Here is a 22,421-nt window from a genome sequence, read left to right on the forward strand (position 1 = left end):
CAGACTTGAAACAGTCCGATACATGGCCCAAAACAGTTCAATACAGACCGATACATACGAAAAGGAACGCTACAGATAATTTCTATGTGTTCTGTGTATCAGACCTGTACCAGAACGATATGTATCGGCTGATATGGTCCTATACATTGCGAAATTTTGAACCTCGGCACTTATGGTGATCAAGGGATAAGGGCTGTCACCAAAAATAATTCCTTTTAATTGCCATTTTGTGGCAAAAGTAATTCATACTAATCCAAAATCAAGCATGGTTCAAGTGGCTTTCAATCTGACAATTTTAAAATGACACAAGAACTGGAACCTACACTAATTTCAATTCTTGATAACTTTACCACTAACTCTTTAAGTTCATCATGGAAGGACGAAATGCAGCAACCAATTTGTTACGTTCAATGTATTACAAGGTAGAGGACTTGTGACATCCATCACATGGCCTCATTATAGAGATCGGTAAAATATCAACCTGAGAGATACTGAAAAAACCTCTAATATTCAGTTATTTGTGTACAAATAAAGAAAACCAATTGTAAAAAAAAAAAAAAAGCCTAAATAATGCAGTTAGGGTTATAAGAATGGCTAATTCTTAGTTTGCATAATTGCAACAGAGAACATCTTAATGAAATCCCTGAAACCACAATATGAGGGCCAAACATACGACATTATCAAGTATAAAATAAAAATAGAGAAGACTAATATATTAGCCTTGAGCAGAGTAAACAAGCTACACATGGTGATGAAATGTAGAAATTGACTGTTTTATAATCCAGAGTACCTGGGAATGTTACATATTTCAAGACAACAGAAGCAACCCAAGCAGATTACCCACACACTTATAGGATGTATACAACATGGACACATGCATATAAGCTTGCATAAATTTTGAGATGGATGAATTAATGTCTCGTAAACCCAAAAATAATACTGTGTCAATGAACTGAAAAAATATTCAATAGCAAGTATTAATATGCTTATAAAAGATTCCTAGATCTTAATACAAGCATCCTGCTTTCCAACAATAGTAAATAAGAATACTTGAAAAGGGTAAAGTCCCATTTACCATTGCTTGATGCAACTTAAGCAACAACAATTGGAAGTAGTCACATTATTGACTGAATATATTTTATGGCTTTATCTTCTCCATCAACTTCTCAGCCTTGATGAATCCCAGAGGTCCCAAAGACATGTATTTTACATGTTTCCATCTGTTCAAAGCTCTTTGTTGAGAATCAAAGAAAGGAGTTTTATTTGACTTCTATGCAACAAACTAATGTTATGCTATTGTTTCAAAAAGAGATATTAAAGCAATAAAGGAGCTTTTCAAGCATCAAAAGCTTACTTGGGTATGAAAGGAAGTGCTAAACAATGGAGATGGAGATGGTTAACGCTGTTGAATGGAGGGGCATGAAATCCAAACCTGAGAAGGGTGAAAATGGAAGATAACATGTATAATTAAGACAAAATGCAACTTCTGGAATTGTGGAACTGCATTAAAAGGAATTGATGAAGGATTAAATTGGCAGAGTTTCTTTAGATCCATGAACTAGAGAATGACCCCATATTAAGCATGGGGAAATTACACCTATATATCATTGTTATTGGAAATTACTATTTATGTGGTATATTTATTTTGAGTTCCTTTTAGAAAATTAAATCAAGTTTAATTGGTGTGACATACTTCAATGTCGTAATATGTGGTAAACCCTATAGAATTCAACCATTTGTCACCAATCTCATGTGATTGCTTCCCTCATGTGATGACTAGTAGAGAGCTTACTGCCCCCCCCCTCCCCCCCATTTTAGTCATTTTTCTTCTTAAAAATTAAAAGTTTCACCATGAAAATGACACCAAAAAGCCCTGGTTGGGTGGCAGAGAAGCAACACACCAAACAGGGGTTTCATAAGATATATTAGAAATCAAAGTCTAGCCGATGGATGGTGATTGTCAGTTCTACCGGAATGGTGAGCTATTGTTTATTGAAACAGAGGAAAAAGGGGTGCAACTTTGGAGGAGATTCCAGAAGAACTGTCTAGTTGGGAAATTTGAGGGGTAAGTGCCAACGGTAGTGGATGTCGAAGTCTGGGTTCAGGAGGCATGGAACCATTTGGAGGAGGTGAAGGTGAAAAAATTGATCAATGGTTTATTCCCCTTCATCATTTCCACAGAGGTGGAGGCTGAGTATATTCTAAGTAGAGCTTAGTGGAGATTGGGGGACAAATGTCTGCTCATTGACCGGTGGAGCATGTTTGCTGGTTGCATAACGATGAACGTTCTGCTTCGAGTGTAGATCAGAAGATTCAGATTCGAGTCTATGGACTCCCATTGATGCTTTGGAGCCCTAAAATTATTACAGCGATAGGTGATTACCATGGGTGTGGTTGCAGGTGATATAGAGAGGGGAGGTACCAGGTTTGGTTGACATTAAAGTGGATGATATGGTTTATCTAGTGCATATTTGGCTGAAACTTGAACCAGTAGTTTGGCCAGCGACAGAAAGGCATAAAATGGTGAGGAAAATCTTGAGGGATGAGCTCTTCGATTCCTACAAGGAAGGGGAAAGTTAACCGAAGGAGAAGACAGAAGTTGCAAGGTCACCGAGATTCATTGCCCGCTGGCAATAGCTTCTCACCAAGATCACAGACTCAGGGACATCCAAGAAGGGCTGTCCAATAGCCTAGTTGGATAGGGGGATCGAATGACAAGGGTTGTCAGGAGACTGACCAGGCAAGTCCTACCACTTAAGGAGGGAAATTTTCAAATTTTAAATGGGGAAGGCCGGTAATGGAACAACCGGAAGGAGAGAAAACCAAGCTTTTCAATGAGGAAGTTGACCATGAGCTGGTCTTTCCTAGGACTATGAGGGAATTCAAAGCCCTGATAGATGACTATTTGAAAGAGATGTCTGTCTCAAGTGGTTTGGGTCAAAAGAACTGGGCCAGGAGAAGGAATTCAGTTTAGAAAAGGTGATCTAAAGAGTCAAAATAGCAACAAAACAAGAATCGGCCTGGGACCTGGGTTTTGGGGTACATGGTAGAAGTAGGGTCTTCTCTTGGAATTCTAATAAAAATAAAAATAAAAATAAAAATAAAATCCTAGAAGAGTCAAGAAAAGCCCAGCCTAGAATTTCTAATTCTACTTGGGCCCAACCAATTCCTTGAACCCAATTTGAAGGAATGGGAAGTCGGGAGTTGGGAAGTCGAGAGTTGGGGATCTCAGGTCCCAAAGAGACATTAAAATCTTTGAAGGCCGAAGGTCATAGGTTCAGTCACTTGGGAAGTCAAGAGTTGTGCCAGAAGGAAAAGTGAAGAACACAGTGGTAGAGGAGGAAGTGTTGTTAGGGAATGATCAGTCCATAGAGATAGGGATCTCAGGTTTGCGAAGTTCAAGGAGAGCCCTATCATAACTCAAGAGGATAGTTTGGCATTGGTAGCAGGTGGGAACTTGCAGTGGGAGGATGTCACACCATTGCAAGTGGTAGCTCCTCTGGGACAAGAAGAAGGTTGCTCCTCAGTTGGACTAAAGCTGGCAGAAGATAGGACAGAAAGGTTGGCTAGATCGATGGATTTTTCAAAAACCCAATATTGCCTCTTTATAGAAAACTGATTGTTTGGGTTTGTAATGATGCTTCTTGGCTTAAACAGGGGAGAAAGTAGAAGGACGAAGGAAGGGGGAGAGAGAGAGAGAGGTGAAGAACGGGGTTGCCCTCATTCTTAATTAGGAGGTTGAAGAAGGTAGATGAACAATGTTACATCCTGCTATGGTAATAACAACTCTTGTTGATCAAAACTAGAATGCACCGAACGATAAACAGAAAAAGAACAACAAGCACCAATTAAGAGGAGTGGTGATTCAATCCATGTTTTGATGGGATCTATATGTATGTCCATTTGTCAGCAGTTCTATTTTTATTTTATCCAGATTTGAGTTTCATGGAGTGTATGGATAATTTTGCATGTACAATGAGAATCCTTTTATATGTAAAATAAGTTTTCATGACTGTTGTACAATGATGAGCTTGCTGCTGTTACAACGACTGACCAATGAATTTGAAGTTAAGATTTCAGGATTATAGAAATTAAACCCTTCAATGAAATGAATGATAGCTTTAGAACTAACTAAAACCTTAAGAAAAGAAAGGTTTAGTTTCAAAGATATTTTTATAGTTGTTTCTTTGCCATTGTTGTTCTAGCCTGTGTAGCCTAGGTTCAATTTTTTGCATAGTTTCATAGAGAAAATCTAAAATTTTCATTCTCTAACAGCCCCCCATCTATCGAAGGCTGTGATTTCACAGTTTCATTAGGCATAGCTGATTTCACATCAAATTACTCCAAAATGTTCAAGAGATTGTAAGTGGAAATTTTTTTAGTATAATTTCTCACACAACATAATTCACCCGATTAGAGTAATAACTAGGTTTTTTGTTATTTGGGTAAGCCCCATTCGGGAAATCACGTAGATATTCCCTTAATTACATCTCTGCTAGGGGCAGAGAAAACCTTTTGATTCTGATTCAGAAGTACCAATGAATAGAGACTAAACCAAGTATCATTTTTCTACAGAATTTTCCTTTGAAAATTCTGGTATATATTCCCTCTTTGTTTGAGAGAAAACCAGCATATAAAAAAACAAACATTGTATGCATAACAAGTAAATAGGTATCATAAAAAGCATGTTTCATCAATAAAGTTACAAATGACGTGGTTGTGTGCATTATCATGCTGTGAGGAACCATAATCGGCCAAGTTTCATGAACAAGGCTGTAGATGGTTAATAGGTTGTAAGGAACCATAATCAGCCAAGTTTCATGAACAAGGCTGTAGATGGTTGTCTCCTTACATGTATTTCAATATGAAACAAGGGAGAAAAGAAAAATAAAAGGAAAAAAGAAAAAAGTGAGAAGAATAGATAGAATATGGTCTTCGATCTCATGTGAGAAGCACAAGAAAACCAGATTCCCTACCTTCTTCTTCCTTTTTCTTTTATGCTCTCCACACCAATCTTCTTTTCTTTTTTCTTCCCACTTGTTTCTTAATGCTAGAAATCCTGCAAATAAATTAGTAATAGCCAATAAAAAGGCATTAGCCCCTTCTCCTTGTAGGAGAGGGGTTTATATAGAGGAGGGAGGTGGTTAAGTAACTCCCCACCCCTCTCTTCTTAGAGTGCCAAGTTTCACCCCACTCAAAGTGATTAGAGGAGGGAAAATAACTCTCTCTCCCCTAGGGTGACAGGTGTCCCCTCACTTCAAGTGGTTAAAGGAGGGAAAATAAATCCTTCTTCCTAGGGTAACATGTGTCCCCCCTACTTAAAGTGGTTAGAGGAGGGAAAATAACTCTCTCTCTTCCCTAGGGTGACATGTATCCCCCCACTTCAAGTGGTGAGAGGAGGGAAAATAACTGTCTCCCCTAGGGTGACATGTGTCCCCCCACTTCAAGTGGTTAGAGGAGGGAAGATAACTTTCTCTCCCCTAGGGTGACATGTGTCCCCCCATTTCAAGTGGCTAAAGGAGGGAAAATAGCCCTTGTTAGAATAGGACATGTGGCATCCCCTCATAAATAAGTGGGACACCTCACAATTAATAAATCAAAATGCATTTATTCTTTTAGGGCCTGTTGTTCCATTACCATTAAATGGGCTCTACTGCAGGCCCATTAAATGTTTACTGCATTACAAACAAGCCCAATTAATTTGGGGCCTGTTGTTCACTAAACCAGACTGCAGGCCCCTTTCTTTATTAAAATGTTTCAGCCCACCAATAGGATTGGCCGAGCTTATAAGAAAGCCCTCTGTGCTTCTTTAGTATTATTTTTTAAGCTGTGACTGGGAGTATCTTAATAACCTGCTCCCAGTCCAGTAAACTTAAGGACTTAACAGAGATCAACTTTGTCAATCAACTCTTGTGAGCAGCCCTCAAAGTGATTGTACAAAGGTTGAAACAAGCTACAACGATCATTCTTATTTCAAAATGATAAAGCTGATCAAACTCTTTGAAAATTTGAAGGACAACAAAGGATAAAACTGTCTTCTTTTTCAATTCTGTCAAATAGAATGACATCTCAGTTAGATAGGGGAGGTTTAAGTCCTATTAGAAATTAGAGGGGAGGAGCAAGTGTTTATGACAAACCTCAAGGGAGGCTTAAGTCTTTTACCCAATTATTGTGGAGTACAATACCCCATTCATTTTCTTGGGTGGTGTGGAAGGAAAGAAATAGGAGGATCTTTGAAAGAAAGGGTGGGGATAAAGATAGATTGATTCAGCAGGCAATGGCAATATGGCATCTATACATTCCAGGTTATCAGCTCAAGATTTTTTTCATAAGAATCCCCCATAATCAATTTTTCTTATCACAGTAATCCTTTTGTTTAGCCAGATAAGTTGTAAAAAATTCCTGGCTTTCAAGTTTAGTCTTTAGTCCTTGGAAGTTTTTGTTGAAGATTTCCATTGAGACTTGATGTATAGTTTCTGGCTGTACATGTTGCATATAGTTTCAAGTTTAGTCTTTAATCCTTACCTTTTTCTCAAAAAAAAAAAAAGAAAAGAAAATGAGGTTTCCTCCTACTTGGTTATTGGGTCGTGGACCTTAAAATGGATGATATCACTATTAGGGAGAATACAGTACTCCAACTTCAGGTCGCAAGGAACACATTACACATTATCTTCATTCATCAACTACATCTCTTCTCTGAATTGGTTTACAATCCATGAATTTTTATTAACAAATTCCATGTTTTTAGTAATTTTCTTCCGATTTCTTTAGATTTTCCAAATATCTTAGAAAAATTAGGGAAATATCCCCGAAACTTCTCCATTTCTACATGGTGAAATGTCCATTGATATCAAAATTGTGAACCATGGTTCTTTTACTGTCATTTCCCACTCCTACATGATCTTTATTTCAAAATTAGGAAACTTGGACAACCAGTAAAGAGAAAACCAAGAAACTAAATAGTACAGAAGGAAACAAAATACAGCCCTTTGCATTTGCAAGCTTTCACAAATCAAGGATGCTAGAGTGATTTGTTGACTATTTTCTAGCCCAATCCCTCATGCATGTAAACATCCAAAATAGAGGAATTGAAACAAAGACCACCCATCAATATCAATATAGTAATAGAGAAAAGAACAAAAAGACAACTCCAACAAACTTGAGAAAGTATTCAATTCATTACTAGATTGGCAACATTCCTTTACATATTTTTCAACAAACCTAGACCTGGAACTCTCCATACCCGTTGAAATCATTTGGATGAAGAAAAAAAAATGCTCTGAAACAATCTAATTCTGCAAACATAAAAACAGTAGGAGATTAGCTGCAAACATAAAATTATACCTGTACTCATTGGACTGAGGTGCATCTCTGTGTAGTAGAGATTTCCCCACACTCAGCATGTGACTTACTGTAGATCATACAAAATTGGAGATTAGCTGCAAGGAAAACCATGAAGATTTAAAACCACACATTAGTTAGCACCAACAATAACTTAAAGTACCCAAAAGATAATCCTCCTCTCTCCTTTGGAGGTCATTGATAGTTGAAATGTGCTCCACAGGAATCACCTGATAATGCCTGCCAATTTGTCAAATTGTAATAACTAAGTCAAGAAAAGGAAGTCATCAATCAATGAAATAAACTCCGGGTATAATACCCAGATGCCTGTATAATGGTGCTGTGTCATCTCAGATAAAAGACTGAAATTTTACACAAAAACCTCAGTGCATAAGAGATTTGGCGCCCATTTGGGAGGGATTTTGATTTCCTTTGGCGGGTTTTGGTTTTGCAAGGTAGGCACCACCCAGACAGCCTATAAGCAATGTTTAGTGAAAAACTTGGAAAGCCCAGACAGCCTAGATTTGCTAACAGCCCACCCAACATCAAAAAATTTATATTGGCTACAATTATTCTATTGTTTTGTTGTTCCAGATGCCCCTGAAGAATGCAAATGAATCACACTCCAAATAATCCTTGCTTTCCTACCAGCAGCAATGTTAGGCTTCCTATAATTTTGATATGAAATTGAGAAAGAATAGGAATTGATAGATAGAAAGAAGAAAGAGTTGGGATTAAATGGAGAAATAGGACGTATCAGAAAAATTAGGAAGTGATAAGATTGAATAGTTTTTTCCCCTTATGGGTGTTAACATTTTTCCTTGAAATTTAGACTAATCACAAAAATTCACCAAGATCTCATTAAAAAAATTCCACTTTGTCCCACCTTGAAATATGGTTGGAAATCAAAATTTAAAGGCTTAGATGCTCTTGAAAGAAGAGAAAGGGAATTAAGGAGCTGGTTCATAATAGAAAATAATGTTGTAGGAGGAAACTATATCAGCACAAATAGCAAACTTGAGAAGCACGGGGTGCAATTGGTCACAGAACAGCAATATGAAGAAATTCAAAAAATAAATAACAATACACAGAACAAAAAAAAGAGAACCTACTACAAGTTTACCAAAACAGAACTGCTGTACAGGAAGAACAAATCAAGAAATAGCAAGAATTTAGAGATTCATAAACTAAATAGACTAACCATTCATTTAAACCTATGTTTCTACTACAATTTTGGACCACTCATAGATTATCAAGAGGTCTGACAACCTCTCTTGATTCCTAATTTTGCTCTAGGAATAAACACTTCTAACCATCCTACTTTTCTCTTTAGTTTTGCTAGCAAGTTTAGGCCTTGATTCAAATTTCTCCTACAATATAGTTTTGCTAGGAGATATATCTCATATTCAAGGAAGTGTAGGCGTTGAATCTGACAAAGGTTGGATATGGAGTAGGATTTTGCATCTTACCTTAGAACTCTAATTCTAGATTGGAGTCACACCTTTAAGAAAATGGAGTCACACCACCAATGCACGAAGTGCTTATGGAAAGCATTTTACTCAATCCTTTATCTTCCAGAAGCAAATTACTACATCCCTTTGTAGAGGCAAAGTTTTCTCTTGTTAGTAAAGGGAACTAGGCTTCCAAACTAAATTACTACTTTCTAACTAATTTCTTAAAAGGCTATATTTTAATTCTCATACATTTCTTAATATCTAAGTACCTGATTTCTCAGTCTTCAAGATGAAATTTGTCATTTCCAGGCTTTCTTCAGTTCCGGGAAACACCTTATCACTAACACCATAGTTCATGCATTAATTCCTTCATGTTTCCAAGATTAATGGATTGGCTGGCCAAGGATCTGGGTTTTCAGTACGGGTCATGGACTTGGTTTGATCACGGACAGGTTTAAAAGTTCCAACAAATGTCTGACTATTGGCTTGTTTAGGAACTGATTTTGAAGTCTAAACCCAACTTTGTAAAGGGTTAAGGGGCTAGCTATACTACTGCATCATGGTCTCCCATGGAGGTGGCTGATGAAGTGGACAATACAAGCTAAGTTCCTCCTGAAAATTGAATATTTCTCACAGAAACTGTATCTTCTTTCTTCTGCTTTAACTTTACAATCTTTCTTTTCTGGTGAATGAACCAGAAAAATTTACAAATAAATCATTTGAGTGCAATATTAATACAAGAAGTTAAAATCTCAAATGAAAAATCTAAAGTGCTATACAACCATCATTATAAAGTAATCTGAACAACTGCTTGCAACAGAGATCATATATTCAGGGGTAGATTGCATATTAGTACCCTATACCTTGAGGGTAGTCTCACTTTGGTTCCCAAGCTTTAAAATGTGCCACTACAGTACCTGAAGAAAACTGGCACTTAGGCCCTGCCGTTAGAATTCCATCAGTTAATCTGATGCATGTGATGTCACATGTGATTTGAAACTTTCAAAATCCCAAAATTACCCTTCAAAAGAAGACATTATTCATCGTCTTCTTCTTTGATGCTAAACCAGAACAGCAGTGAACAAAGTCCCCAACCCACCACTAGTCCACCTCCTCTCGGAGAGCCCAGATACCATTTCAAAGTCATCCCTCGAAGTCATAGTCAAGAACTCCTTAACCTGGCACTTAACAATCTTGGACGAACAGAGCAAGTCTCCTCAATATGGGTGGCATGTAGAAAAGACCAAGTATGAGGGTACACCGTGCTCCTCATCCGTCAGCATATGGAAGAGACCAATTCATCAATTCTGTAAACGTATTTGGTTGTTATGACAAACAAAGGACAGTTTGGTAATTTTATTATCCATTATAATGCCCATTAATGGTGTCAGACTAAAATGGCAGTTTTCGGGAGTGCAGGTACTGCAGTGGCACATTTTAAAGTTTGAATACTAAAGTGAGACTACCCCCAAAGTAAAGGATACTAATCTGCAATTTACCCTATATTCAAATGGCATCACTAGTGTTGTCTAAGATCTTCAATACTGCGGTACATGACTAGATGGTTTGGATGTCTAACATGTTATCCTATCTATCTTGTCCCATGTTTAGAGTTATGAATAAGAAAAGATATCCACAGATAACTAGGGTATACAGCAACCAAAAGTAGAAACTTACTACAGCTCGAGAAACATCAGAAAGGAAAACATTAAAAAATTTAGCAACTTGCTGAAAAACACTCACCAGGCAGAAAGAAACCCAATTTAGAAACCACCTTCTAAGCTGGGTACCCAAACTTTTCATATTACACGACATAGTTGGATATTGTAGGTATCCCAAATTTCAGCTTCTCAGCACAAATAACTAATAGAAACATTTTTATTTTCTAAACACCAAAGAAGCATCAACTGATCAAGCAACCAAAGATCTGATTGAAACGTTAATCAGATCCGTTTCAATTGAAAACATTTTTTAGGTCATGGGCGGTGGGCGGAACACAGATCCGTGGGGCTTCATCGAAAATGCCACAAAAAATATTGTATTATTTTGAACTAAAAAATACTAGGATTCTTGCTCTGTAACAAGCATCTAAACATATAAAAATTCATAACTAAAGTTAAGATTAGGAAAGAAGAGAAGAACAATGCAAAATAAAATTGAGACCTGAACGCAGAAGGCCTGATATCTTGAAAGGCAACGACCTTCTCATCCTACAAGAAATACAGGTAATTTAAAATGTCAATTGTCAAATTCAAACACAAGAGGAAGACAAGGAAATAAAATAGAGGAGAACGTACGGAGTGGAGGAGAGTGGTAGAAGTGGAAGAACGAGCGATCTGACAGAATATGCAGGTTCCTTCTCCCGCCATCGCACCAACTTCTCCATTATCACTGTTTGGATCTTTTTTTATGGTTCAGTTTCCATGTTCAAAGGAAACTTTGGAGTTAGGACTACCTTCTTACAATTTATTTCGGTAACATGTTTTTCCGGCATGATAGATTTTCCTTTCCTATTAGTTAATAGTTATTACTTGTTAGTTATTATGATGGCGGAAGGGTATGATACCGGAGAGATTTCATATTCGCTTGGATTCTACTCAGGAAAAATTTATGATAGATACCCGGAAGACTTTGACCAATCAAAACCCTCATAAGTTTTTTTCATATTTAAGTATCAAAAAATAAATAAAAAGTTTTTTTTATATGAATTCACTTTACTGTGAACTTTTAGAGCACAATGAGATCATCTTATTTTACTGTTGGGTAAATTGCAGATTATCGCCTGGCGCATGATGATAAATGTGATCTCATTGTGCTCTAAAAGTTATTTGCATCGCATGATGGAGTCCGTTAGTTATTTGAATCGCATGATGATAAATGTGATTTAATTTTTTTTAAATGCTAAAATTATCTTTTTTAATATTTTTAAAATCATTTTACTTTGTCTTTTCTAGTGATGGCAAGACTGACTTGTCTTCTCCAACAACAACGGCAATATAAACCTCCCGGATCTGCTCCTCACACCTGGCGCCTCAGAGGTGCCTCACACGCACATCCTACCATGTATTGGGAATATCTCCCATATTTATCAATTATTATTCACTGAAGATATTCTCCATGCACGGTGGATGTGCATGTGAGGTGCTCATTTGTGAGGAGCAGATCCCGTCTCCCTTTGTTTTGGATTGAATAACTGAAAAAACAATTATAATGATGGCAGTCTAAATTTCTCTTCTCTGACAATGACATTGTTTTTCTCTGGCTATTTCTCTTCCTTGACGGGAAGCACTCGTTCTTCGACAGAAAGGTTAGGGCATAAAGTGTAAAGTGATGCCCAATTGTAGTAAAAAGGGATTTAAATATGGCTATTTTGGCCATTTCAAAATTATGCTTCTCTCGCCTATCCTATTCAAATCTTGAAGGGGTATTTGTGTCATTTCCCATTCATTAACAATTAATGACTAAATTGACAGTTTTTGAGAGTTCAGGTACTGCAACAATACATTTTGAAGTGAGAGTACCAAAGTGAGACTAACCCCAATGTACAGGGTATTAATATGCAATTTACCATTTGGTGTTTTATATTAGTTTTTTCTCTACTCTTTGAACGATGAGAGAAGAATATCTACACAAATCTGGATACACACATCTCTAATGCTCAGTTTGGATGGAGTACAAATACAAATATGTACAGTGCAAATACATACAAAATACAAGGTTCCGCACTCTACAAATTTATAATTATACTCCTTCCAAACTGAGCCTAGTGCAAATACAAATATATAGAGTGCAAAACCTTGTATTTTGTAGGTATTTACACTGTACATATTTGTATTTATACTCCTTCCAAACTGAGCCTAAAGATCAATAAAATATATGTGATCATTGACCGACTTGAATAAAAGCTATAAGCTGTCAATCCCTATTTGTTTGATCTACCAACCTCTATTTGCAATGCTCAAAATATCACCACATATTGGTTTTTAGGGTCACTACATTGAATACTTTGAGGTGGGGGTGCAAGTAGGTGGGCTTGGGTTGGAATTTTACTAAATTTTTATTGGGCCTAGCCCAATGCAATATAAATTGATTAAATTCTATGACTCGTATCCTACTTTGAGTTGGGTCAAATTGATAGGTTTAAATAATAGCAATTATGTGAAAAGGTACATTTTTTTTAACTCCAAAAAGTACAAAAAAAGAGCATACTAATTAATTCAGCAATCATGCCTATTTTTGATGAAATCGGCCACTTGATTGAAAATTTCCTCACAGCGCTCCTCACACCAACCGCACAGCACATTGTAGCTGCACATAAAGAACATCTTCCTTACTTGTATGTTGTCATTCATGGGAGATGTTCCCAATGCAGGGCTACAATGTTCTATGCGGTTGGTGTGAGGATTAGATCTGGATTCCTTGATTACCTCTACAGAAAATGTGTGATAATTCACCCTCAAGAATCTCATCTCTGCTATTTTTCTGGTAGTTAGGATTGTTGGTTTAGTTAACCATTCTCCATGAGATATGGCACACATTTTGGGAGACCGAATCAGTCCCCACAACGTCCCACAGCACATTCCCACCATGTATTGGGAGCATCTCCCGATGATGACATCATCATTCTTGATATTATCATCGAAAAATGTTCCCAATACACGGCAGGGATGTGCTGTGGGACGTTGTGGGGGGCTGATTTGAACTCACATTTTGGAGGGGGCATCCAATCACCAATCACAAGCTTCAAGTCTATTTATTAGAAGCCAGATCTCTTTTCCAACCATGATCCTTTACCAGCTTTATTACTTCCCTTGCTAGGTCAATTGTGGAGCCTAACCATGATAATCCCTTGCTATACATCCAACTTTTTCCTCCTTGTCTTGCCTCACCCGGGCATCAAAATTTATCTTGACTGTGAATTGAATTGAGGGCTTCCATCCAAGCAAGATAATTTTTGTTCTCTTTTTAAGGCCATATCATTCCAATCTGCTATTAGGTTCTGATCAATATGTTCTATAAACATATTATGTGCAAGTCCACAAATTTCAGTCAATCTATGGTTCTGATTATTACATATGTAGCCAGTTAACCTTATAAATATCATTACCCAGAAATGAGCTCTTTTTCATTTTGATCAGAATTGAGATCATTTTCTTGAATTCTCAAAATGATCTCATCCCAGTCACAATGGAAAATAATTCCATTTTAGATTATCAACCTGTATTCTCAAGTGAAATGCAAAACCATAAAATTCTTCCATATCAAGACACCCCATAAGTCATATACTTGTTCAGTTAATAATTTCCACTTCATGGGTCAAAGGATGATCTTGGTGTTGTGCCCCACTATTTTGCATGTTCACCTGAACTCCAATCTCATGGACCCCATCAGAATAGATATTGAGTAATTGAACATGTCCAAATCACAATCTCTGTACTTGTTATCATCCTGCAGCCCTGCTATTTGGTTCCCCCTCCCCACAAAAAAAAAGAAAAAAAAAGAGTATGAACTCGTTCAACCAGAAAAACTTCAACTTATAAAATATAACCAAGAGAACAGAATACAATAAGATCAGTTGGTTTATGTCAATCAATTAGACCTCTGCTCATTGAGATCATGAGATCATGGTGGTGTTACAATTTAAGAGCTTCATAACCATCTGATGAAAGAATTACCATCCTTTTCTCCAGTCTTGACACAAACTAGCATAACTTAACACTTATATCATACATACCATCTGCTCCCAAAGAAAAAAATGACAAATCCCACATTGATAAAAAGAAAACATAGAATTAAGCTTTTCTACTCTGTAGATGTTCAGATAGTATCTTGTAACGAGGGACTATTTTAATCACTTAGAAGGTTTGCTCAGGAAACTTTTACTATACCAATATTAATTAATTAAGGGAAAGATGAGCCTCCTATTCTTGACACTTGGAAGTCTGGAACAGTAAGCTACTTTCTTGGTCACAATTGGCTGCACTATTGAAGAAATATTCCATTTTTAGGGAGTTCATTGGTATTGTCTTTTTTACATAACCTTCACTTGTTAATAATTGTGGCATTGATGCATAAAGTTTCACGAAACATTAATTTATCAATAATACAAATGCCAACAAGTAATAGCATTATGAGGCAAGTAGATCATAATAAACACCATTTGATGAGATCTTGCCTACTTGATCATAAATCTGGAGACATTTAACTACTCTGCTTGATGATATCTTGTTTATTGAGTGATGTATTAACAATGTAAGTAAAAAAATATAAAACTGTCTTCTCTGGTTTTATTGACAAGTTTGAACAGAATTTGAAACAAATCAAATCAAGGTTGCCAAAACTTGGATAAAATCTGAGAAGTGACCAAAGGCTTTGCCATGTGATTAGTTTTCTTTTTTTTTTTTTTCCTACTTTGTCTTCATAGTTCAAACTTTGTTCCAGAAGGCATTCATTTCTTTGTACAATGAAAACGTTTATGATTAATTTTTCCTCTAAAGATCTTATTAGAAATGGGAGTTTTCCATTGTAAATTTAAATCAGGCAATTAAAGGTTAATGGCAATTATAAACTGTTGGATAGTTTGATTGTTGACTGATCTCTCAAGGGGTCCTTTGGGACTTCTATTTATTTATTTATTTGTTACTTTTATCAGGTTTGCAAGCAGGTTGTGTAGGTATACCAAATTTTCTCATGTATTCAATTCAAAGAGAATAAAATTCATTAACATGGAAATATCAGCCAGTGTAAAGTTAAATTTTATCTGTGATTTTATGCAGATAGGAAATCAAGCAAGCACCAAAAAAGTTATAAGAACAATTGTATTTATTTGAATTGTTATGATGGAATTTAAATTTAAATTTTTACTTTTTACAATATAAATTAGTATCTCTGTAATAAAAAAAAATGCATTATAAAAAGTATATGGCTTTCCTTTCTTGAATATTACCCAGTTATAGATCAAGACAATCCATATAGTGCATAATTGCCTTTGTGTTCCAAACATATGAATTTGCTCATATGTTATGTTTATCAGACATTCTTTTTCATCATCACACCTAAATTAAGGAACAATAATGATAATCTAATTGAAAGAATAAGAGAAAAATAACAGAAGTATGTACTCTGTAATAACTATAAATTTTCATTTGATATTTCTTTTTTGTATTAGAGAATAGGAATGGGAGAGTCAAGTTGGAAGGACTGAAGAATTTGAGTCTGTCAAGTTGAGAGGAGGAAGTGAAAAGTGACTGTATGTAGAGCTCCCCTTTCTCATCTCTTGCATGGTAACTAGAGCAGCAACGGTATTCCTGAAAATGCTCTGACCAGGTAACATTGCTACTTTTCTCTCCCCTTTTTCTTCTCTTCTACCCTCTTCATCCTTAACGGGAAACACTGCATCTATTGTGTCTTCACATTCTTTAACAAGCTTTGATACAAGGTCGGTTGTGAAGAAAGGTTGCTGCAACACCTTCTGAATGAATGGTAATCGCAACAAACCTCCAGTCCGCTTGTCGTACTTCTTCAATATCTTAGCCAACCCTGCAACAATCTATGTCTGTAATTACACATTGATTTTAAAAATAAATTAAATCATTTTTAATACCAATTCTATTCCAAGGAATGATGGTTAATCAAAGAGTTACAGAAATTGAGGCAAGATGTCCTCCTCACGGCTGTCACGCACATGGCACATGCAGAATGATTGTGACCCAGAATTTGATGGTCATTCCAAGAAGACCTCAGGCCAAATTTTGACCTAGCCTGATGGAAACCGCCCACCCACATCTGTCAAGGGAAATGGTTCTAAATGCACATGCTTATGTGTGAATGAGCTGTTAAGCCTCCAACTTCAAATTGGTGGGGGGGAATTCATGTAGTGTAATGTGTTTTTTTTTGTCTGACAATTGATAACTAGTTCAAGCACAAGGAAGTGTTTTTATTTTTGAATGATTTTCTCTTTGTTAAATAGGTTATATCTGGCATAGGACCCATAGAATGGGGGATATCATTAGTCTGAATGTGCATATCAGCATATGCTAGTTTGCAGCTCTGAGATGCCATGCTATTATACAAATACTTCGTGTTTTCTTTAAAATGAATGTAGATTCAAGCTTGAGGCTAATGAGTACCTGTGTAATTGATATTGCTATAGTTTTCCAACAACACCATTTCTCCATGGAAGTTGATTATGTCTTTTCTGATCCTCCCCATCTCCTTATTATAACCCACCTCTGAAGGTTGAGCTCCATTTGGTCCATATGTGGTAATCACCTTTTGGATCCTCTGTTTTAGCTCCTATATCAGCATTTCCGACCAATTATTAGTTCAACTATCTTACTATGTGGCGTTCTCCAAGGAGAATAAGAGACTTTCAAATAAGCATTTGGCACTACCAGTTGTAAAAACCTCTGCATTTGTATTGTGTGTGCAAATAGTAACGGTAGTTGAGAGTTTCACCACATGAAAATCACAAATAACATAGTATTCAACCACAATAAGGATCTTCAAATCAACACAAACACTTGTGAGTTCAATTAAGTTATTAAGAAACCTTTTAGGTGCAGCAGAACTAGTGAGTTTCCATTGAACTGGGTACTTGAGATCCATGGCTGAACATGTGGTCTTTGTGAACCTTTCATACTAAATCTTACCAACAGAAATGGGTAGCTGAGGTTATGGTATAGCATTTGGGATTAAGGATTTTTTTGTTACGTAAGGGTAATATGTGTTGTACAGAAAGTAAATTGCCAAATCAATAATTTATCTTCATAAACAATGTTTTTTTTTTCACTGACAACACACATTTAAAATCCATCCAAGTAATATACTATGCTGATGTTTGTTACCATGGCTGTTTCTACTTGAAATGCTGCAACACCAGCATCACCTAGGCATTTTGAATTTAAACATCAATTTATGTTTTTTTGATACTGTTTTAAGTTAAAACAGTGATAAAACATTTCTACTAGAAACATAAACTCAGGGCTGTTGGGGGAAGCATTGATGTTTCCTCCATCAGCTGACCATTTGAAGAAACAGTCCAATGGCCTGGCTCTTAGTTGGAATCCTAAGTGGCAGTGTGGAAATATATTCTGGTGCATCGCATACTAGCAAAGATGGATATATACCATCTAGTACCCATAAAAGCCTGCCTCCAAAACAAAGATTTTTTTTTTTTTTTTTTTTTGGGGGGGGGGGGGTCTAAGCTTCTAGAACCATTAGATCTGATATAGATATTAATCTATGTAATATTAAGCAACTCATCAGAAAACATTTATTTTTAAATTTGACCATATGGATGAGAGTCAGTATAATAGAATGGTGTCACATTGAATATAATCATTTCATTTAAACATTTTAAGTAGCAATGCCGATACAAAACACAATACTGTTCAAAATGAGCTCGGATCTTCTACCCACAAACTCTTCCCACATCCCTACCCACAAGACACTACAGCTGTTCATGGGGAGATGTGTGCAATACAAGCTGGTAGTGTCTTGTGAGTAGGAGATCCGGAGTGGCTCAAAACTTGTCCAATGCCTAGTCAGTAAAAGTACCAACCAAACAAGCTTCATGTCAAAACGCCTGAAATGGTAATGGTACCAAACACAACCTATGAAAGGCAATTTAAGAAGGTAATTCCATACGTGATCCTCAAAACCCCTCGCACCAGACTGTCATACTCAAATCCATTTACCATGGATCAAACAGTTTCAAATGGAACGGCTCATACAGAAAGTGTTATTGACTCTCAATTGATATTATATTAGTCATAGTGAATAACCCTAATAGTCCATAATACTTCAATGACTATTCATTCAAAGCGTACCTCTTTATTTGATCACTCCTCCCCCCAACCCACACAGAAACATGTAAAAAGTGTGTCTTCAAAAAAAAAAAAAGGGTCTGATTTCATCCTTTTCGTCCATGGGAATCTCCTTCCCATGGTACTAGTTTGGGATCAAACCTCCCATAAAAAAAAAAAAAAGTCTGGGATCAAACCTGCATGAATTTGCAACATAGAGCAGCATCAGATAGAGTTTGCAAGTCGATCCCAACCTCACAATGGGAAGAAGCATTTATTTTTTAAGTGTTTTCATGACAAACTAAGCAACAGGAATGTCATATGATATGATTCCCCAGCTAGAGTTTGCAATTAGTTGGATCAACTTGTTTAATAACGTGATCCAAATGAACTGTTGCTTCCGGCTCCAGGCAAATTTAAGGTCCTGCTACAATTTCATTAGATATCTTTCAATCTCGGTCTCCTTTAACCAATTTGGTTCCTTCACCATCACAAACATACACTTTAGTCAGCATTTCAGCATTTGGTAAGATCAAATGAAGCGACACCTGAGCAGCTCTCCTCAGTTTCTGTTCTGTATCTTACGGATTACATATTTGGTTTAGAACTTGTGTTAATTTGGGCAGTTCAGGGTTAAATAAGATTCCCTTGACACAGCTTGTGCCAAACCCAACCCAATGTCTCTCCTCCAGCCTAAACTAGCGCCCTAGAGTGTTAACTACCGAATTTCATCAAACACCGAAAACCCACAAAAAGAAATTGCATGACTTACTCTATGGCGGATTATGAAGTCCTCTTCTTGCTCCACAAAGAACGAATTGAACTTGTCGATCTCGGAATTTAGGAGGTAAATAAACTCTGCTTCCGCCTTCCCGGAGTCAGGCAATTCCTCGGATGTCGACGGCCCAGAACAGATGAGCCGGACAAGCTTCTTCAAATCCTTGTAAGACAAGAACTTGTCCCGCCACTCGGGCAAAGTTTCTTGAATTTGGTTTTTCAGTCTCTTCCCGAATTTCATAGCTATTGTCCCTCCTTCAACTCAAAAGGGACCAGAACAGATTATTAGCTCAGAGAGTTCAAAGTAGGACTATAGGATAACAAAGAAGAAGAAGAAGAGGTTAAAATAGTGAGAAGTAGAATATTTGAAGGCATATGCTAAACGTGATGAGGCGAAATGGGTAGAGGACCTTAAAAGCTTGGTGAAGTAAAAGAATTCCAGGCATATTCGGTTATTGTTCAAACCATGTCCCAACGACCCCGGCAGTTATTTTATTGCGAAAAGAGAAAAGGAACTGAGTGGTGGATGACTCCAAAGAATCTGGTTTAGAATATTCCCTGGAACTGAAACTGAGATCTTTTTATGGGGTGAGACGTGGTGACATGGCCCTGATTTACAGGCTAGGCGGAATTAAAATAACAATAACATACATCAGGGGCAAGAACAAGGAGATAAATCAGGGGCCCACTTTTTATTTTCTATAAATAAATAGGGGCCCACTTGTTAGTGCGGTACTGTGGTCTGAATGATTCAGTGAGGATAACTTAAAATCCAATGAATTTGCTTAAAAGGATTTCGATCAATTTTAACTTTCAAGCCAATGAAATGTGGGTAACCGGGTAAGGGTAGTGAGGAGATTCCAATCCTTGATTGGTGAATTGGTGATGAGCTGTGTGTACAATTCTTACTTGTGTTTGGAGATAACTTAGATATTAGGGTAATAAGATCTCACCCAATACAAAACATTCATGCATCATGGTTAGTTGGCCAAACAGCGGTGATGTGGGTTTCAAACAATATCATTCCCAGGCTGTCCAAACAAACTCCAATATTTACACTTTTGTCTTGTGAGATGCTTCCAAGAGTTGTGATTAGAGAGAGGACATCTCAGTTTTTGATAAAGGGGTCTATTCATACCCCTAGTGAATAGACCAAAAGCGATGTCTTGAAAGAGACAGGCACCCCATGCACCTGTCTAATTTATTATATTAGGGGTATCTGTTGTCTTTTCACACAGATGTTCCTGGTTTACCAAAATTGGGCTGTGCCCTAATCAGCACTTTTCTTGCATCTTTATGGTTCTTAAATCTTAATTAGTTTTTTCGGAAGTCACAGGCAATGAAATCAAACAAAGTCATTGTGAAACTATTAATTAAGTTCAAATGATCACTTAAAGAATTCTAAAATTACCATGTTTCTGATTCTTTCACAACTCTATTGGGCTGTTTTTGGGTTATTAGAAGTGAGCTAGAGGAAATTTTGTGAGAAAGTCCCCAAGGCATCTTATGAAACTCATTAACAAATTTTCCTTTCTCAATTGTTTTTTCAGGAAACAAACACACTTGGTGGGCTCACCTTAAATGATGAGTATAAGCTTTCAATTGCTAATGAAAAACTTGAAACAAGTTATTGCATTGCATTTGGTTTTGAGGTGTCCCATTTATTAATCCAAAGCATCTGGCATCAAGAAAGCGAGATTCTTATTTTGATGCCTTCTTTACATGATGTTAAAAGACGAATTTCAGAAGCAGCAATTAAAAAGCCCTAGGGCTGACTTTAACTTTGGATGTATAACTTTTCATGCCTCCTCCCCCCCCCCCTCTTCTTTTTAATCCATTCTTCTTGTGACATGCTTTCAAACGTTAAAAAAAAATCCTAAATCAAATTATTCCAGCATGTTAACAGACAAATCCCAGCAGCAGCAATTGAAAGGCCACTATGACAGACTCTATACATGGGTTACAGTTTACCAAAAAATATATATGGTATAGTTTTCATGTCCACTGTGACAGATTTTGGGAACATCTCAGAAATTGTTTCTTACCAGTGAAACTGGTATTGTTGGGACTGGTACAAAGACCTCGTACCAATTCTCAAAAAATTAGCAACTCCATATAACCTAGTGCAACCCCAGTTCTGTATATATAGAAAAAAAATAATGTATCATCATCACTTGGTCAAGAAGACTTGTTTCCTCTTAGTTCATTAGCAGGGAGGCTATTCTTGAATTCCTGTTCCACTAGCTGAAAATACTTAGGTATTTTGATAAAAGTTCTTTACTCCTTAATCCTTATAAAGACAAGAATGTTTTTCAATGAGTGTTTGAGAGCAATAGAATCAAGTAAACTCATTTACAAAATATTAATTAAGTTTATATTCAAAATTTCAAATTAATATCATAGAATCCTATAAGATGACCTCATCTATGGCCTTTCCATATTTCTAATAGTGAATTCATTTTAAATGCTCATTTTATGTTTTCAAAACGTTAATAATAAAGATTGTGTAATTATATCATTCATTGATTTTGATGCCATCTTTAGAGGAGGTTAACAAATGAACTTCCAGATTAGAATAAGTCATTCGGATTGATATTTTCCCATTCTTTTAATCCAAACTTGTTGAAATATGGAACATGAGAATGACATCTTCTTATTCAAATTGATATTCGACATTTTTAACAAATATTCGATGCTCCTTTCGTTCAAGTTGTTTATAGGTACACGGTATCGGTATTGGAGCATCCACCTAAAACTTTTTGGATATGATTCATTTGGTATGTTATTTCATGTTGGTAAAAGCATACAACTAGGAATGCTCATTAAAACTTATTGGGCAAGGTTTGCTGCACAATGAACAAATAAAGGTGGGAAACATGTAGCCAAAAACGTATTCCTTTTCCAAATTTTAACTCCATTTAGATCCTAAAAAACAATACAGATGTTAGTTTAATGTGATTATGTATTTTTTTTCCTTAACTGACATGCTATTTTATTTACATTTTTAGATTTTCTAAGTCATAAGAATGTTATGACATGTATG

The 22,421-nt window shown here is 36.5% G+C and overlaps 2 protein-coding genes across 2 annotated transcripts; both read right to left on the reverse strand.

The window, feature by feature from the left end:
* Positions 1-752: 752 nt before the first annotated feature.
* On the reverse strand, positions 753-11,436 carry HINT4 (histidine triad nucleotide-binding 4). The gene is made up of 6 exons (XM_088948205.1): positions 11,093-11,436; positions 10,959-11,005; positions 7,505-7,581; positions 7,345-7,411; positions 1,355-1,432; positions 753-1,220 (listed from the first exon to the last, which is right to left on the reverse strand). Exons 1-6 carry the CDS (start codon positions 11,162-11,164, stop codon positions 1,139-1,141), a joined length of 423 nt encoding a protein of 140 aa, XP_088804331.1. The 5' UTR covers positions 11,165-11,436; the 3' UTR covers positions 753-1,138.
* A 4,273-nt stretch (positions 11,437-15,709) lies between these two features.
* Positions 15,710-19,931, reverse strand: LOC148848219 (SPX domain-containing protein 3-like). Its single transcript, XM_088952439.1, has 3 exons — positions 19,374-19,931; positions 16,925-17,090; positions 15,710-16,334 (listed from the first exon to the last, which is right to left on the reverse strand). The coding sequence occupies exons 1-3, from the start codon at positions 19,617-19,619 to the stop codon at positions 15,982-15,984; spliced, it is 765 nt and encodes a 254-aa protein (XP_088808565.1). The 5' UTR covers positions 19,620-19,931; the 3' UTR covers positions 15,710-15,981.
* Positions 19,932-22,421: the final 2,490 nt, after the last annotated feature.

Source organism: Nelumbo lutea, chromosome 6, assembly GCF_056320005.1.
Source record: "Nelumbo lutea isolate HS-2025 chromosome 6, American lotus-T2T, whole genome shotgun sequence".
NCBI lineage: Eukaryota > Viridiplantae > Streptophyta > Magnoliopsida > Proteales > Nelumbonaceae > Nelumbo > Nelumbo lutea.

Coding starts and splice junctions, on each gene's coding strand:
- HINT4 (XM_088948205.1), bottom strand. CDS start 11,164: ATGGCGGGAGAAGGAACCTGCATATTCTGTCAGATCGCTCGTTCTTCC. Junction 7,582..10,958: donor ATCAGGCCTTCTGCGTTCAG/GTCTCAATTTTA, acceptor ACAAATTGGCAG/GCATTATCAGGTGATTCCTG. Junction 1,433..7,344: donor CCTCAGTCCAATGAGTACAG/GTATAATTTTAT, acceptor CACCCTTCTCAG/GTTTGGATTTCATGCCCCTC.
- LOC148848219 (XM_088952439.1), bottom strand. CDS start 19,619: ATGAAATTCGGGAAGAGACTGAAAAACCAAATTCAAGAAACTTTGCCC. Junction 17,091..19,373: donor ACTTCATAATCCGCCATAGA/GTAAGTCATGCA, acceptor ATGCTGATATAG/GAGCTAAAACAGAGGATCCA. Junction 16,335..16,924: donor TAGCAATATCAATTACACAG/GTACTCATTAGC, acceptor AGATTGTTGCAG/GGTTGGCTAAGATATTGAAG.